Here is an 18,888-nt window from a genome sequence, read left to right as displayed (position 1 = left end):
TTAGAAATTCAAAAGAAATTTTATTGGTATCCTGTTGTAAAAAAAATTATTTTGGATACAGGAATAACAAGAAATCCTGATGAATATATGTATAATATTCTATGGGGTGTAAACGATTCAAGTATAGTAAGGGATGAGGAAGGAGTTGAAGAAGAGAGGGAAGAGGAGGAAAAGGAGGAGGAGGAGAGAGAGAAGGAGGAAAGAGAGAAGAGAGAGAGGGAGGAAAGAGAGAGAATGAATAAATATCAAAATATGGAAACCAGTGAGATTCAAAAAAGAATAGAGGTATTAAAGAAATTAACTTATCTCACCAGGGAGGAATACAAAGAATTAAAAAGTCTATTTGCAATACTTTCGACAAGACTATCGACATCGAGAAGACATGTATTTTAATTCAAGTTTTTTCTTAAATAAATGGAGGAGAGAGTGAAGGCATTTCTAAGGATTCTTTATGTTTTAAAAATTAAGATTCAAATGTGCATGTTGGAAACTAAAAAGGTTTTTGCACTCTGCAGAAATTTTTCTCATAAATAAATGAGTTATTGTCTCAAATGTAAAAAGAAAACTAATACTAAAAATATTTCATATATTAAAAGTAAAAATAACAGGGTTATACAAAAAGGTATATGTTCGGTGTGTGGTTCAAAAAAAAATCAATTTATCTCCAAACACAAACTCGGAGGAGATATACAAAAGTTTTTATCAGGAAGTAAATTTACAACTACTGGAATACCAGGGGAATTACATCTTCCAGGGTATTCTTTCTGTGGTCCAGGCACAAACTTGGATAAAAGATTAGATGAGGCAGACAATCCTAAATCCTGGAGTAAACCAATCAATAGAGTTGATGAAGTGTGCATGAGACACGATATTGATTATGGGAATACCACAACGTTGGAAGAAAAGCATGAAGCCGATAGAGAAATGTTATATAATTTGTCTCTGATACAAAATCCAACCTTGAGAGAAAAAGTTGATAGGTTCATCGTGAAGAAGATGATTAGTGCTAAATTGAAACTTGGACTTGGAAATTCAAAAACTTATAGGCTCTAATGATGCCATTAAGACTGAAGAGCAATTAGCTGATGAATTACATAAACCAATATTCACAAAGTTTCAGAGAAGGAAAGTTTATTCCAAGGAAGTTGATTATATCTGGTCTGCTGATTTGATTGAACTCAATAATGATAAGGGGTACAAGTATGCTTTAACCGTTATTGATTTGAGGAGTAGATATGCGTGGGTTGTCCCTTTAAAAAACAAAACAGGTAATACTCTTATGTTAGCTTTTCAACAGATATTTAATAAAAGTAAGCGAAAACCTAAGAAATTGTGGACTGATGAGGGTAGAGAGTTTTATAACAAGACATTTATGAATTTTCTAAAAAATAACAGTATTACATTATACAGTACCTTTAATGAAGGGAAGGCAGTTGTTGTTGAACGTTTTAATCGTACCTTAAAAGAGAGACTATATAAAAAATTCACACAACTCGGTTCACAACAATGGTCATCTTTTATTCAGGATATTGTGGATAAGTATAATGACACGATTCACACGTCAACGAATATGAAGCCATCAGAAACATTTACAAAATTAAAATATGAAAAAGAGATTAATGTCAGAAAACCTAAGTTCAAAGTTGGTGATATCGTAAGAATATATAGGTGGAAATCTCATTTTGAAAAGGGTTTTACTGAACGATGGACGAAAGAACTTTTTAAAATTGTTGATGTAATAGATACAGTTCCTTGGACTTATAAAATATATGATTTGGAAGGGGAAGAGATTTTAGGTTCATTTTATTTACAGGAATTACAAAAGACAAAACTAAGCAGATAATACACCTTTGTGGACACTCGAGGGCCAAGTCCGAGGTGTATAACAGTATATAATGTGTGTCAAGGGGGACGTTCTTAGATCTGTGAACCCCAAACACAGAATCCTCAACTGAATAGTCAAGGTTTAACTTTTGTTTGTGTGTGTGTGTGTAATGGGAGCAATAGGTTGGCGCTTCACTCCCTCCTACTATACACCGTTGTGGACACTCGAGGGCCAAGTCCGAGGTGTATAACAGTATATAATGTGTGTCAAGGGGGACGTTCTTAGATCTGTGAACCCAAACACAGAATCCTCAACTGAATAGTCAAGGCTTAACTTTTGTTTGTTGATGTGTATGTGTGTGTGTGTCCCAACCCTCACATTCAAAATCTCAACCCCAACCCTCACATTCAAAATCTCAACCCCAACTCAATCCTCGCCCAACACAATGTCTTTTTCAAAATGAGATTTCCACCTATATATATATATTTTTACGTTTTTTTTCTTCTTCCAATTCTGTCTTTTAAGGCTTTCAGGTTTGATGACGTAGAAAGGGGGAGTAAGCCTGCACTTTCTTCCCAGAACTTTCTTGATCTTGCTCCCATCAAGCACCATCCGACAAAGAACTACATCGATAGGTTTAGATCCCAAAGAGTGATAGCAACTCCAAAAGTCTCCAAAATATAAATAAATAAAATAATAATAATAATAAATAAATAAATAAATAAATAAAAGCCCCCAAAAAGTTTCAAGTGTCCAACATAAACCCAACTTTCCAAGTCTTCAAGGTATAACCACATTCCCGTTGAGTTTCCAAGATATGTATCACATTGTGAGTTATCAATCCAGAACCCACATTTCAAGTATTCAAAGTAAAACCAACTTACAAAGTCTCTTAAGGATAACTCATTTACTGATTTTTTCAAAATTTGTGAGTCTCCAAGGTAGGCCCGATATTTAGAACCATCTTGGCAGAACCCTTTTCCTGAGTCTCCAAGGTAGTTATTTAAACCATCAAGGCAGAACTCATTTACTGATTTTTTCAAAATTTGTGAGTCTCCAAGGTAGGCCCCATATTTAGAACCATCTTGGCAGAACCCTTTTCCTGAGTCTCCAAGGTAGTTATTTAAACCATCAAGGCAGAACTCATTTACTGATTTTTTCAAAATTTGTGAGTCTCCAAGGTAGGCCCCATATTTAGAACCATCTTGGCAAAACCCTTTTCCTGAGTCTCCAAGGTAGTTATTTAAACCATCAAGGCAGAACTCATTTACTGATTTTTTCAAAATTTGTGAGTCTCCAAGGTAAAACTTGTATTCTGGCTCATCAAGGTATAACTTGTTCAGTGGGTATTGTCTTGATAACTCACAATGAGTACTATTGCTGTAAAACTCTTTTTCAGGATTTTGCTGGTCTCCAAGGTATAACTCTTTGGTTGGGTCATCAAGGACGAACTCGTTCTGTGGGTCTTGGTCGCTCATAAGGTCTTCAACCAAGCCAACAATTTCGCCCCAAGTTGTAGCAAAAGCAGTATTTTCATTTCGTATTTCAGACACAATTTCCTGTGAGAGAAAATAATAATGTATTAATTAAGTTATTTAATTATTAAATGAGTATGCTTCAATCAAAGTTTGAAAATAGGAAAATAAAAAATCTTACCTCAATAGATAAGAGGTTTGAATCCAGTTCATCAACTTGAAGGTTTAGTTCCATAGAAGACAGAGAGTTCCAAGGAACACCAAAGTCATCCCACTCAAGGTCTTCAACCAAGCCAACAATTTCCCCCAAGTTGTAGCAAAAGCAGTATTTTCAGATACAATTTCCTGTGAGAGAAAATAATAATGTATTAATTAAGTTATTTAATTATTAAATGAGTATGCTTCAATCAAAGTTTGAAAATAGGAAAATAAAAAATCTTACCTCAATAGATAAGAGGTTTGAATCCAGTTCATCAACTTGAAGGTTTAGTTCCATAGAAGACAGAGAGTTTGAGACAAGCACACAGAACACCATTGCCAGCAAGAACAAATGTTTAAAATGGAGCCTGGGTTTGAAGCTTTTATAGAGAAAGACTGGTGGGTGTGGTTTCCTTTGGAAATTCCCTGGGCAAGCCTAGGCAAGCCTTCATTGGGAAATTTTTCAAAACCATAACATCCTGTAATTTTCTAGTGATTTCTTTGTGAGTCAGAGATGAACTGGAAATGATGTAAGAGTGGGCGGGGCTTAGCAAAAGTAGGCGGAGCTTAGGAAAAGTGGGCGTGGCTTAGAAAAAAATACCTTATGAAAAGTGGGCGGAGCTTAGCAAAAGTGGGCGGGGCTTAGGAAAAGTGGGCGTGGCTTAGAAAAAATACCTTATGAAAAGTGGGCGGAGCTTAGCAAAAGTGGGCGGAGCTTAGGAAAAGTGGGCGTGGCTTAGAAAAAATACCTTATGAAAAGTGGGCGGAGCTTAGCAAAAGTGGGCGGAGCTTAGGAAAAAGTGGGCGTGGCTTAGAAAAATTACCTTATGAAAAGTGGGCGGGGCTTAACAAAAGTGGGCGGGGCTTAAAGAAAAGTGGGCGGGGCTTAACAAAAAATAACCTGTGGCTCAGGAGGTGGTCAAACAAGAGCATTAAGAGAAGTTTATCATTTCGTAATGGCACAAATGGGGTATCTTAAAAAATATAAAGATTCAAATGTTTTGTTTGTCAATATTTTAGATGAAGATTATTGTGCAAAGAAAATTAAACTATTGAAGGAATTTGAGAATGAACAAATCTTTATAGGTTCAATGAGTGAGCTGTTCAACCCCCAGGTGTTCAATTCAATGAGGTTCAACCTCCAAGTTAAAAGGGGAGACAAATAAATATACCTTGGGATAAAAAGGGGATTTATTTTTAAGGAAAAAAATATGAATCGCTGAAAATCCCCATTCATTTACATGGGGAAAAGTGAGCCAGAATCAGTATTCTTACCCTACATATATATATATATATATATATATATATATATATATATATATATATATATATATATATATATATATATATATATATATATATATATATATATATATATATATACATATATACATATATATATATATACACATACATATATACATATATATATATACACATACATATATATATATATACACATACATATATATATATATATACACACATACATATATATATATATATACACACATACATATATATATATATATGTATATACACACATACATATATATATATATATATATATATATATATATATATATATATATATATATATATACACACATACATATATATATATATATATATATACACACATATATATATATATATATATACACACATACATATATATATATATATATATATATATATATATATATATATATATATATATATATATATATATATATATATACACATACATATATATATATATATATATATACACATACATAGCACACATATGAACGGAAAGCACACATATACAATTCCACCAAAAGCACATAGAAAAGAAGAAGACAAAAAGCAAATGCAACAATGCAGATCTAATACCGACTACGCGAGCACACGGCAACACTTATACAATTTTACTTCACAGACGGCGCCGACAACACACATTCCCAAAGCAAAAGAAAAGAGAACCACCCTCCAGGATGAGGGGGTAGGCGGGCCTGGGGCCGAGACCGTGTCGGGCCGACCCGTCTGATGATGAGACGCGGAGCGGCGGTGGTGCCTCAACTCCGCGGGCCTCGCGGACAGTGTCCGGCAGGGGGTGGGAAGGGGGCCCCCTTTGTTGCACTATCTCAGCGCGGGGGGAAACAGGAGGGGGTTGCTGATGCTCGGGGAAAGGAGGATATAACCCTGTCTCGGGTCCCGCGGCGAGCGTCTCCTCCTCCACCTCGGTCGTGTTGCTGGCCTCTCTGGTGTGCAGCTCCCGGCACCGACGCGAGCACCCCCTCGTCTGCCTTCGCCGCCTCTCCACAGCTCCGTCCTCTTCACTCCGACTCCGCGAACTCCCAACTGCACTCCCAACTCGACTGACGAACGCGGTCGCTTATATAAGCCCCGTGGCTTCGCCTTTGACCCCCTGCCTTCGACCTTTCACCTCGCTCCCCATTGGCCCGAGAAAAAGTGGGCGTGAATGCTTTTTGATCCATGAATTTGCATATAGCGACCGCCCTCCAACGCCCTGGAGGCGGGGCCAAATCGCCCCTCGCTCACCGATTGGACGGAACAAAAGTGGGCGTGAGTCGTTTTTGATCCGTTTTTCTGCGGAAAGTCCGTGGTTTTGTACACGTTGTTCGGCGCGCGCCCTGCACGAGTTCAATACCGGTACCCACAAGCGGCGCAAGAACGGTGGCGATGCGACGGTTGCGAGGTGTGACGGTAAAGGTCGTGGCTGTTGTGGTGAAGCGGCGTTGTGGTGGGTCGTTGATGTTGTGATGACTGTTGAGATGTGGTTGGTGGTGGTAATAATGGCGGTTGGTCCAAAATAAAGATAGTAAAAGAAAAACGGCTGTCCTGAAGAGTCGCAGCACGCATAAATGAGATTTATTCCCTCTAGACCACGGGTTTGGGCCTAACTACACATATACTTACCGAGATATCTCACCTAAGGGACCTGAATGGTGGTTTGCGAATTTGGTCAACCACAACAATATTTATATACATATATATACACATATATATATATATATATATATATATATATATATATATATATATATATATATATACACACATATATATATATACACACATATACACATATATATATATATATACACATATACATATATATACATATACACATATACATATATATACATATACACATATACATATACATACATATACACATATACATATATATATATATATATATATATATATATATATACACATATACATATATATATATATATATATATATACACACATATACATATATATATATATATATACACATATATATATATATATATATATATATACACATATACATATATATATATATATATACACATATACATATATATATATATATATATACACATATACATATATATATATATATACACATATACATATATATATATATACACATATACATATATATATATATACACATATACATATATATATATATACACATATACATATATATATATATATACACATATACATATATATATATATATATATATATATATATATATATATATATATATATATATATACACATATATATACATACACATATACATATATATACATACACATATACATACATACACATATACATATATATACATATATATATATATACATACACATATACATATATATACACATATATATATATATATACATATATATATATATATATATATATATATATATATATATATATATATATATATATATATATATATATATATATATATATATATATATATATATATATTTATATATATATATATATATATATATGTATATGTATATATATATGTATATATATATATACATATATATATATATATATATATATATTGTTGCGGTTGTGGAAATTCACAAAACATCATACAGGTTCCCCGGAGATCAGTTATTTCGATAAGTAGGTGTTTCAGGTTGGAATCCCCACCTATGTGTAAAGGGATTTGTTCGTGTGCCGGGCTGTGAATCTTTGAGGTAGCCATTATTCTTTCTCTATCTTTTATTTTAAAACATCGCAACACCATCATCTCCTCGACAAAGAACGCCATCTCCGCAACACCATCATCTCCTCGAGAAACAACGACATATCCGCAACATCGTCATCTCCTCGACAAACAACGCCATCTCCGCAAAACCATCACCTCCTGAACAAACAACGCGAGCCGATTTGCATATATGGATCACAGGACGGCTTCCCCGAAACCAACTCGTGACGTCGGACATGGGGTTTCCAGCGAGGCTTTCGAGAGGTGAGAGGTCGGAGGTGAAGAGTGGGCAGAGCCCGGCCTCGGGTGAGAGTTCAAGGGGCAGCTCACCCCCACCTATAAAGGGCGGAGCTCGCCCGGAGTGTGGAGGAGTCAGAGCTGTGGAGAGGCGGCCAGCGGAGAGTCAGAGCAGTCTTGAACTAGTGCAAGTTGCGGCTTCGGAAGTCAGTGCCAGTCGGGAGGAGAAGCCAAAGTACCAGCTGCGGTGGAGTCCAGCGAGTTGTCGGAGTCAGGCAAGGAGAGCCAGCGGCAGAGCTTGGTGGTCCAGGAAGACGACCCTGACGGCGGTCGAGCAGCGTCGCTGAGGTAGTGGACGGGTGATTAAAGAGCATCAACTCGAAAAGAGCCAAGGACCCGTTCACTCCTCCGAAAGCGTCGCCGGCCAGGCCCGACAAAAGGCCGCGACGAGAGCCAAACCACCGAGGAGAACCAAGCAGCCACTCAAGCCGCCTGCCCAGCTGCTCAAGCCGCCCGGCCGCTCAAGCGACTGGCGCGTTGCGAAACGAGGGCCAAGCAGAGACACCAGGGATCACCGACCCGAAGACCTTCGAGCCGTCACAAGGGACGGCCAGATAACCTGCCTGGCCTCTTGCGAGCCTTCAGTCATCCAGGCTCAGAGTTCGAATAAAGGCTCACGGGCCCATTTCTTTTCTGGGTTTTGTATGAAAGTCTGTTTCTGTGGCGCCTTATCTTTATCAGTCGAATTGATGATTTAAGTGCATGCCTGTACATAAGTAAATAGATGTCGGCTGTTGGCTTTGCTCGTGTCATGTCCCCTTCCCCCATTGATTATTTGTCATAAATAAATGCCCCATTGTTTGAATGTAAAACTGCTCGTTGTGTTCATTTCCTCCCATTGACTTCCACGGCGCATTCGGGAAATTAGCAGGCTGTTAAAGCCAAAAAAAGTGGTCATTTGGTCCGACGGAACTTGGCGATTCAAACCGCTCGGCATGGTACACGGAACGAATGCGCTAAGCGGCTCGTTTCCGCTCAAGGTTCGTCGAGGTATAAATTCTCGGTACTTCTGTCTGCGCAAATAATTAAGTATATCGAGATTCGGCGATTAACCCTGTACCGCTTGGACAGAATATTGGCAGTTTATTGTGCGTTACGGCACCCGTAGCAGGTTTCCGGAGTTGTCCGGAAGCTATGACTGAATTCCGGTTTTCGGCGGCCGCGCGACTGCGGTTGGGCCGTAAGCGGTCGTGCGTGGTGTCGAACCGGTGAAATTCGTAACAATATATATATATATATATATATATATATATATATATATATATATATATATATATATACATATACATATATACATATACATATATACACACTGATGAGTCAAAACATTATGAACACTGACAGGTGAAGTGAATAACATTGATTATCTTGTTACAATGGCACCTGTCAAGGGGTGGGATGTATTAGGCAGCAAGTGAACAGTCAGTTCTTGAAGTTGATGTGTTGGATGCAGGAGAAATGGTCAGGAGTAAAGACCTGAGCAACTTTGACAAGGGCCAAATTGTTATGGCCAGATGACTGGGTCAGAGCATCCTAACACGGCATGGCTTGTGGGGTGCTCCCGGTCAGCAGTGGTACCTACCGACAGTGGTCTGAGGAGGGACAAACCGGCAACAGGATGTTGGGCGCCCAAGGCTCATAGATGCGCGAGGGCAACGAAGGCTATCCCGTCTGGTCCAAACTGACAGAAGATCTACTGTGGCACAAGTCACAGAAAATTTTAATGGTGGTCACGGGAGGAATGTGTCACAATCCACAGTGCATCGCACCCTGCTGCATATGGGGCTGTGTAGCCGCAGACCGGTCAGAGTGCTCATGATGACCCCTGTCCACCGTCGAGAGCACCTACAACGGGCACGCGAGCGTCGGAACTGAACCTTGGAGCAGTGGAAGAAGGTCACCTGGTCCGATGAGTCCCATTTTTTTCGATCATGTGGATGGCCATGTACGTGTGCGCAGTTTACCTGGGGAAGTGATGGCACCAGGATGCACTGTGGGAAGATGACAAGCCAGTGGAGGGAGTGTGATGCTCTGGGCAATGTTCTGTTGGGAAACCCTGAGTCCAGCCATTCATGTAGACGTCAATTTGACACGTGTCACCTACGTAAACATCATTGCAGACCAGGTACACCCCTTCGTGGCAATGGTATTCCCTGATGGCAGTGGCTTCTTTCAGCAGGACAATGCAACCTGCCACACTGGACACCTTGTTCGGGAATGGTTTGAGGAACATGATGAAGTGTTCACGGTGTTGCCCTGGCCTCCAAATTCTCCAGATCTCAATCCGATTGAGCTTCTGTGGGATGTGCTGGACCGACAAGTCCAATCCACGGTGGCTCCACCTTGCAGCTTACAGGACTTGAAGGATCTGATGCTAATGTTTTGGTGTCAGATACCACAGGACACCTTTAGGGGTCTTGTAGAGTCCATGCTTTGGCGGGTCGGCGCTGTTTTAGCGGCACACGGAGGACCAACAGCATATGAGGCAGGTGGTCATAATGTTTTGGCTCATCAGTGTATATATAAATATATAATGCACAGTTCATGTTTGTGTCACAAACGCCACCCATTTCTTTTCGCTCTGCATTGCTCTGAAGATTCATAGGCCTCTGGTGTACATTTGAGACTGAACAATACGTCTTATATCATTAAATAAAGGTACCGTTTTGAGGAAACAAAGGTACATTTTGATTATAGCTCATGCAGAGGAAATGATGTAATGCATGTTTTGTTTGGAGTGATATTGTCAGTGGTCTATTTTACACTATCTAATGAAGGTATGTTCTCATAATGGAGAGAAAAGAAAATGGTGAAGTCTTTCATCAAAAGAGCTTTTTGTTTTCGCCAGAGTTTAAGACTGAATTGTAGAGAAATGCCTGTGTACTTAATTAATTTGTCGGGAGGCTGGGGAAATTCCTGAGTTTTTTTTTTTATTCAGTTCTTCTTTTAGAAGTTATGATGTACACGCACACTTTAAATAAGTTCTGGACGTTATACGTACACTTTGAAATGCACACGTGTCGGAGACGTCAATCACCCTTCAATTAAAGTATGAAGACATCGATATACTTGAGAGAAAGCTGTTTAATTGTTCACCAAGACGTGCACGAAGCGAGGCAACACCAAGAACATCAATTATCTTAAGGATGCTCGGAGGGTGCCGTCACTCGTCTGAGATGGTTATATCACCCCCTTATGTACTCGGCTCTTATCCTTGGACAAATGCTTATTCCACATTTTGTCCTTTCATTACAAGAATGCTGAAACATAAGTCGAGATAAGAGCACGTTACGGTTCCTGTTCTCACAGAGTTTCTTTGAATTACTCAAGGACAATTATAATCTTTTTCTGCATACACTGTTCTAATTGTCCTTTAACAAAGCAGCCAGCCAAGAGTATATTTTATCACTAAGCCTGCAAAAAACATATATAATGGCTTCTAAAAAGGCAAAGCTAATAGAAAAAGGTACGATTCCCGACACGTATATACAAAGGTTATATAAAATGTACACGTCCACTTCACAGCACCTCCGAGTTTATGTTCATTAAAAAAACTAAAACAGCGCATTGAAAACCGAACAAGGTGCATTTTCATGACAACAAAAATATTTGCTTCATTTATTTTTCTGCAGGTACATCAAGACATACATTGTGCCTCTGCAGGATTCCTAATAAGTGAACCAAATCACCATTGAGTTGCTCTCCTGGGAGAGTCATGATAAATATTTGAAGTCTTTAAAATAAAATATAAAAAATGTCCTTTTGTCGGCATCTTGTATGTATGCTGTCAAGTTGTCCAGCGATGTGTTCAGTTACCAAGCAGCTAGCTGATGCTTGCCAAGACAGGCACTCCTTATCAACGGTTTCCAATGGAATGCTTGCTGGAGTAATTAAGCCACTTGGCAAGCCCTCCACAACAAACTTGGCAACCAAACACACCCCGAGGACCCCCCCCCCCCCGAGAACATACTCCAACTGAACACACCCCGAGATTCATGACATAGCGACGAGGATAAATATGTAATTCTCAATCATGATTTCCTTCGGCCATAATCGATGAATTTGATCTTCGAGGAGATTGACATGACACGTGGCAAGTTAAAGGAGACAAAAAGTTGAATGATAGGGATCGAAAGCGGATTATATTTTAATTATTTATGACTCCCAAGTGTGGTTAAAAATTACATAATTCACTGTCAATGACACAAAACACACGAGAATACTGACATTGTTGTTTATTGACGAGTAATGAGAAGAAGGTTCCAAGTAATAAAACTTCAAACTCAGTGATTGTGGTGATAGAATATTAACTAGAAGGACACTCGGGAGAACGCATACCTCTGCCACGCAATGCCTGATCGAGACCAGAATCGGGCCCAATACGTTTTTGAAATATAACGGCATATATCGTTTTGAGCCCCATCTCTCAATGGTGAAGAATTACTTTAAAAATTCTAAGTCAGATCCGGATTCAGATCTTCACCAAAATCTCATCAAAACTTCCTTGTCACACACCCAACATGTCCACCAAGTTTCATCTGAATCTGTCCACAACTTTTTGAGATACCCTGCACACAAACAAACAAACATACAAACAAACAGACAGAAAGGGGGTGAAAGCAACCTCCTTCACCTTCATTGGCAGAAGTAATTCTACTAGCTGGATTCGGATCCAGATCTTCACAAAATCTAATCAGAATGTCGTCACACACCCAACCTGCCCACCAAATTTCATCTGTATCTGTCCACAACTTTTTGAGATATCCTGTGAGTAAAGTAAAGAGCACACAGACAAACAAACAAACAGGTGTGAAAACATAACCTCCTTCCACCATCGGTGGCGGAGGTAAATATGTAATGATACATGTAAAAATTCCCTTTTGCTTTTATGAGCAGGAGAGGCGGTGTGAGAGTTGGAGTTCGGAGAGAGGGAAAAGATAGGACAGAGTTAGGAGGGGGAAGTTGGGACTTTGAGGGGGGGAGTGGTAGGGGTATAATCAGTGAGGTGGTGGGGCGGGAGGGAAGATTGAAGACTTGGAGCGGGGAGGTGATTGAAGGCTTCAGGTTGGGGGGAGGGGGGTGTGTGAAACTTGGGGGTTCAGAGTGAGGTTTGAATACGGTATTTGAGGACTTGAAGTCACATTATATATTTTATTGATGTTCCTCAGGTACTCACTGATTTTGTTAAAAACAAAATAACCAAAGTACAACCACTGCAGCATGCACTGTAAATAATTAATAAATATACACCGAGTCAGGTCAGGTCAGGTCAGGGATGGGAGCATTTGCCGGAGCAGTGCGTTGCTGTATCCACTTTCCGCTGGTACTCAAGGGGCCTGCATCTGGCCATCCCCCAGGCAGATGCCTGGCCCATCTCCATCTCCTTGAGATGCTGATCAACCTGCTGCAACCATGAGGCACATGGTCAGCCCATTGGCCTCCTCCACTCACGAGGCTCGCTCGCTGAGAGAATCTGGTGAGTAGGATCAGCATCAGGAAAATGAGCCAAATGTCCATACAGCCGCAGCTGACGCTCACGGACTATGCAGGTAACAAATAGCATTTGAGATTCTCTCAACAACCACTCATTGGACACAAAGTCCGACCAGCGATAGCCAAGGATTTTCGGAAGAGACCTGGTACCAATGGAATTAAGTCTCCGTCTCAGATTCCTGATCAGAGTCCAAGACTCGCATCCATAGAGCAAGACTGGAAGCACCAAGGACCTGAAGACTCGGACTTTCGTCCTTCCACACAGGTACCGGCAGTGCCACACCCCATGATCCAGTGAATCCATGACTCCCTAGGCCCGACCCAGACATCTGTTGACCTCTGACTCACAGCCAGCAGAGACATGAATATCACTGCCAAGGTAAGTGAATCTCTCCATGACCGCAATATCCTCGCCACAAACAGGTACAGACAAGATAGCAGCATCCAAGATGTCTTACAAAGCCTGCATCTTAGTTTTGACCGAGGAAACACGCAATCCCAGTGGCTCCAACTCCTCCTTCAGCACCTCGAGGGCCCCCAAAATGATATCCAGAGACTCCGCAAAGATGACTGCATCATCTTTGAAATCAAGGTCAGAGATCTTGCCATTCCGAAACGATGCACCGCAGCTTGATCTCAGACATCCTCCCAAGAATAAAGTCCATACAAGAGCTCAAAAGTGTGGGGGCCAGAGCACACCAATGATAAAGTCCAGGAACAACTGGAAATAAGTCAGAGGTGGTATCACATTTCACAGCACTCTCAGTTGCAGGATATTGTTCAGAAATCAGATTGATCACAATTTTGGTGGCACCCCATGAAGACCAAGAAACCTCCAGAGGGCATCCCAATTCACTGAATCGAACGCTTTGCAGAGATCAACATTTCCCGAAACTCTCGTCAGCGTTCGATGAAGTCCCGAAAAGCAAGGATACGGTCAATCACCGACCTCTTTGGTGTAAAGTCTGACTGCTCTGGATGCTGGTGCTCAAGCAGATTGTGGTGAACCCTTTCAAGAATTATACGAGCAAAGTCATTGCCTGGCACTGAGAGCAGTCTCCCCTCGGTAGTTGTTGCAGTCCTGGCGATCACCCTTCCCTTTCCAGAGAGGGACAACAAGGCCCCTCTTCCAGACAGTTGGGATGATGCCTGTGTTCCTAGCAGAGCACAGAACTGCATGCAATGACACGAGTACAGCATTTCCACCAGCCTTGAGAAGTTCATCATGGATGCTACAGATCCCAGGAGCTTCACCCCATTTCAACCGGTTCACCGCAGCCAGTGTTTCCACAAACAAAGGTGGATCACAGTTGATTGGAGGATCAGCAATAGGGATATTAACACCTCTGACATCCAACTCAATAGCCAGTGGATACCAGTGAGCTCTCACTGATGCCGTCTGTGCTGTCATTGATGATTCGCCAATAAACAATGAAACCGGTCCAGAAGCTGAGGGGGTGTGTGGCATTGGGATTCTCATGTGTGTACTATGTGTGAACATTTTTATAGTTGTGGAGGAACTCTGGGAAGTGTTCGAAACAGCAAAGCGCTTACCTTGTGCCAGCTTTCTTGGATTGCTTTATGCAGCTTCTTCGGCGAGAGGAGTGTGGGAGGTGTCAATTATTTATATTGTTACGGTTGTGGAAATTCGCATTACACCATAAAGAGTCCTCAGGTGAGATATATCGGTAAGTTCATGTGTAGTTAGCCAAAACCCGTTGTATAGAGGGAATACGTGTGATTCATCTGGGCTGCGACGCTTCGAGTTAGCCATTTTTCTTTCTCTATTGTTATTTTTGACCATTAAGCCGCCAACAACGCAAACAGCCACTACCTTTACCTTCACAACTCCATCCCGCAAACATCGCTTCACCGCCATTCCCAAACGACGCCCGCCAACCACCAAACCACCACAGCAAACCCCCCACCACCTTCGCCTATCTCCTTCTACAACCATCGACCACACCACCAGTCAACACCAAATGTCGTGCTGTCCAGGGCCCGTTCGGAAATTGATGCCGAACGCGTCGAGCCGCGGGTACGAATGCGTTCCTCTCAGGGAGAAATTCGGATCAAAAAGGCTTCACGCCCCCTTTTTCTCCGTCCAATGGGCGAGCGTCAGGCGGTATGGCCCCGCCTCCAAGCGCGATGAACGTGGATTCTTTACAAGGGAGGATTTCGGATCAAAAGAGGTTCACGCCCCCTTTTTGCTGCACCAATGGCAGAACAGAGGGTGGCGTGGCCCCGCCTCCAATTGCGTTTTGATCCTGAAATTTGCATATAGGCTCCTCCTCCGGCCTATAAAGACGCGAGCACAAGGCGACTCAAAAAGTTGGAGGTGGCTGGTCGGGGCGAGTGAAGGCGGCTGGTCGAGTCGAGTGAAGGCGGCTGGTCGGGGCGAGTGAAGAGTTCAAGTTCAAGTCGAGTGAATACAGCGGTCGGCATCGAGGTTGCAGTGTGGGGGTCGCTCGTCTCGTCGTTGGTGCCGTCTCGTCGCGGGATCCAAGCCAGCCAGCCATTCCCCTCTCCCTGAGCATCAGCAATTCCCTCCCCCCCCCATCCGTGCTGAGATAGTGCCGGGAGGCCCCGTTCATCCCCCACCCTAAACGTGGTGCCAACCAAACTGCTTGCGTGGAGCACACCGGAGAGGGCTCGCCGACCACGCCAGGGGCATTGAGTCGGGGCGCAGCGGTGCGGATATTGCGGCTTGCCCGCCATCGCGTCACGAGGGCGCGGGCAAGACCTTCTTGGTCTCGTAGACCTGGTCGCTCCTCCAGGTTCCACGCACATTTGGTCCACGGACCTGTCTGCCTCCTTGCCTGTGAGGGTGGCTTTCTTTCCTTTGCTTTTTGGAATGAGTGATGTGGCGCCGAGTCCCGACAAGTAGAACTGTATAAGTGTTGTAAATAATTGCCCTTTTATGCGGTCGTATTGCTTTTGTCTTGACTGTTATTTGTTGCATTTTGTCTTGACTGTAATATACGAGCCTTCCGTGTTTCCGTAATAAATGTGCATTGCTTGTTGAACTGTTTCCCGCTTTGCTTCGTCTCCTTCCTTTTATTGAATCTCCATCTTGCATCACGTAAGGGATTGATAGTGGGTTTAAAACGCCCGGTAAATAATCTGAAGTGTCGAGGTCGACGATAACTCCACTCGGTTATCTCTGCAGCACGGAATGAGCCGCTTAAGCGGTTCGTGTCCAGAGTCCACCTGTGGCGTGGTACAACTCCTCGGTACGCTACTCGCGCGAGTACTTAGGTAAATCGACCATTCGGCGATCGGACCCTATTTCCCGCGGGTAGAATGCGGACTGAGTTGTGGTGAGGTTAAACCCCCACCCGTGACTAGCTCCGGGCGGTAGTTCTCGGAGGGTCACGACTGAATTGTCCGTTCCGGTTGGCGAGGCGGCCGCTTTTGGCTACACGCGGTCGTTCGCACGCCGGCGGGCGCGAATTCATAACACTGGTGTCAGCGAGCGGGAAACAAACTCTCCCGTCTCCAAGCTAAATTCACGGGAATCGGTTCAGGGGTGAGTGGAGCGACCCCCTTCCCCCCCCCGTTCCCCCCAAATTAATCGCTTACGTGAAATAAGATGGCGTTTCAAGGCGAGCGGGAGCCGGGGGTATTAGAAATGTATATGTGCAGTAATGTAGAGTCCATGGCCCGGGATGGTTCTTTTTATAAACTCGCCGCTGATGTTAATCCATAGGGGAGCTCACCCTCATTTTCTGAGCACGAACTTTGCCGGCAAATGGAGTCGCACAATGGCGGCGCGATCGCACCTCAGCGCAGCACGGAGCGTGCGGCTATTTATGGCGCGGCGAATGGCGCGACACGAGGCGAGCACTCCCAACAACCGTTTCAAACCACGTGGGCATGGCAGGCGAGGCAGGCGGACATCGGCGGGCTTCAGAAACAATTGGAGGAAGAATGGAAAACCGAGCTCGAAAAGAAAAAAGGAGCACGATTTGGAAGTAAAACAACTACTGGAAAAATTATTGGAGGAGGCAAGGCGGTTCAAAGAACTAGAGGGGAGAGTGAGGGAAATACAGTTGGAAGAGAAAAAATGTGAACAAGATGGGGAGTTGGAACAATTGAAGGAAGAGATAAGAACAGGCAATCAGGAAAGAGAAAGCCGAGAACGGAAGATAAAAAGAGGAGAGGGACAGCTGGAGGAAAGGACGGAGGAATTGCTGGAAAAGTCAGAACAGTTCGAAGAACTGCAGGGATAAATGAGGGAGGAAGGAGAAAAGAAAACAAAGCTAGAAAAGGAAAAACGCAAACAAGATGGGGAATTGGTGCTACTGAGGCGAGAGGTAAGGATAGGCCAGATTAAAAGAGAAACCCTGGAAAAGAGATAGAAATTGGAAAGGAACGGCAGGAAAAACTAAAGGAATCCAGTAAGAAAATGGACGAAATAAGGAGGGAAGCATGGAAAAGTTGTGCGGAAAGGGGGGAAGAAGCATGCAAATTGAGAGAGGAATTATGGGAAAAAGCTTCTGAGATACTGAAACACAAAACCAAAGAGAGAGGATTACAAAACGAACCAAGGATGTTGAAAGAGGAGAGGAAGAGAGCGGAAAATGAAACGTTGAGGAAACATGCTGTACAGATCAAACAGTTGGAAGCCAAAGCAAGGTTGGAGTGTGCGAAGATGAGAAAGGAATTACAAAAGAAAGCTTCTGAGTTACAGAAACACCAAAACAAAGAGACGGGATTACAAAATGAGCTGAGGATGTTGAGAGAGGAAAGAACGGAAACGGAGAAGGAAACGTTAAGGAACCACACTGTACAGATCGAACAGCTAGAAGCGAAGGCCAGATTAAAGAATGAGATGCAAGAAAGATATTGGAATAGAAAACACAAAGAACAGGGAATGAGACAGGAGAAAGAAATCAGTCAATTAAAGGAAATGATGAGATTGCAGAATGAGGAACAAGAGAGACAGTGGAATAAAAAAACTGAAAGAGTATGAATTTGAAACTGAACGACAAAAGGAAAAAAATAGGTTGAAATACAAGGAGAAAGTGAAGGAGCAAGGAATGAAGCAGGAAGGAGAAATCAGTCAATTGAAGGAGACAACAAGATTGGAGAGGGAAGAACGAGAGGAACGATGGGATAGAAAACAAAAAGAACATGAATTTGAGGTTGACCAATTGAAAGAAAAGGCGAGGCTGGAGTGCGAGGAGATAGACAAAGAACAGCGAATGAAACACAAAAGGGAAATTAACCAAATGAAGCAAACCATGAAGCTGGAGAAGGAAGGACAGGAGAGGAAACAAGGAAGAGTAGTGAGAGAACAGCGAATGAAACACAGGAAGGAAATGAGCCAATTGAAAAACAATGAGATTGGAAAATGAAGAGCAGGAGGAGCAGTGGGAGAGAAAACAACAACTAAATGAGGTTGAAGTTAACCAACTCGAGGAGGAAGCAGAATTGGCGTTCACGGAGATTGAAAAACTCCAGAGGGAGAATGAAGAACTCAGAAAGTTCCGAGAGGAGGAACGGCTCAAAAGGAGCCAGGAAATGGAACAGCACAATGAGGTGGGATGTGTGACAGCACCACAGGGAA

The 18,888-nt window shown here is 42.3% G+C and overlaps 2 protein-coding genes across 2 annotated transcripts in view; both read right to left on the bottom strand.

Moving 5' to 3' along the window:
- The window catches only part of LOC147009968 (uncharacterized), a 220,325-nt gene that overhangs the window by 60,342 nt on the left and 141,095 nt on the right, over nucleotides 1-18,888 (bottom strand). The gene's annotated exons all lie outside the window — the stretch shown is intronic.
- On the bottom strand, nucleotides 1,503-4,656 carry LOC147009971 (uncharacterized). The gene is made up of 2 exons (XM_085863315.1): nucleotides 3,482-4,656; nucleotides 1,503-3,384 (listed from the first exon to the last, which is right to left on the bottom strand). Exons 1-2 carry the CDS (start codon nucleotides 3,533-3,535, stop codon nucleotides 2,449-2,451), a joined length of 990 nt encoding a protein of 329 aa, XP_085719441.1. The 5' UTR covers nucleotides 3,536-4,656; the 3' UTR covers nucleotides 1,503-2,448.

Source organism: Eptatretus burgeri, chromosome 17 (genome assembly GCF_056783735.1).
Source record: "Eptatretus burgeri isolate ZD-2024b chromosome 17, Ebu_testis_v1, whole genome shotgun sequence".
In the NCBI taxonomy this organism is placed as follows: domain Eukaryota; kingdom Metazoa; phylum Chordata; class Myxini; order Myxiniformes; family Myxinidae; genus Eptatretus; species Eptatretus burgeri.
This window is presented reverse-complemented; position numbering and strand designations above follow the sequence as displayed.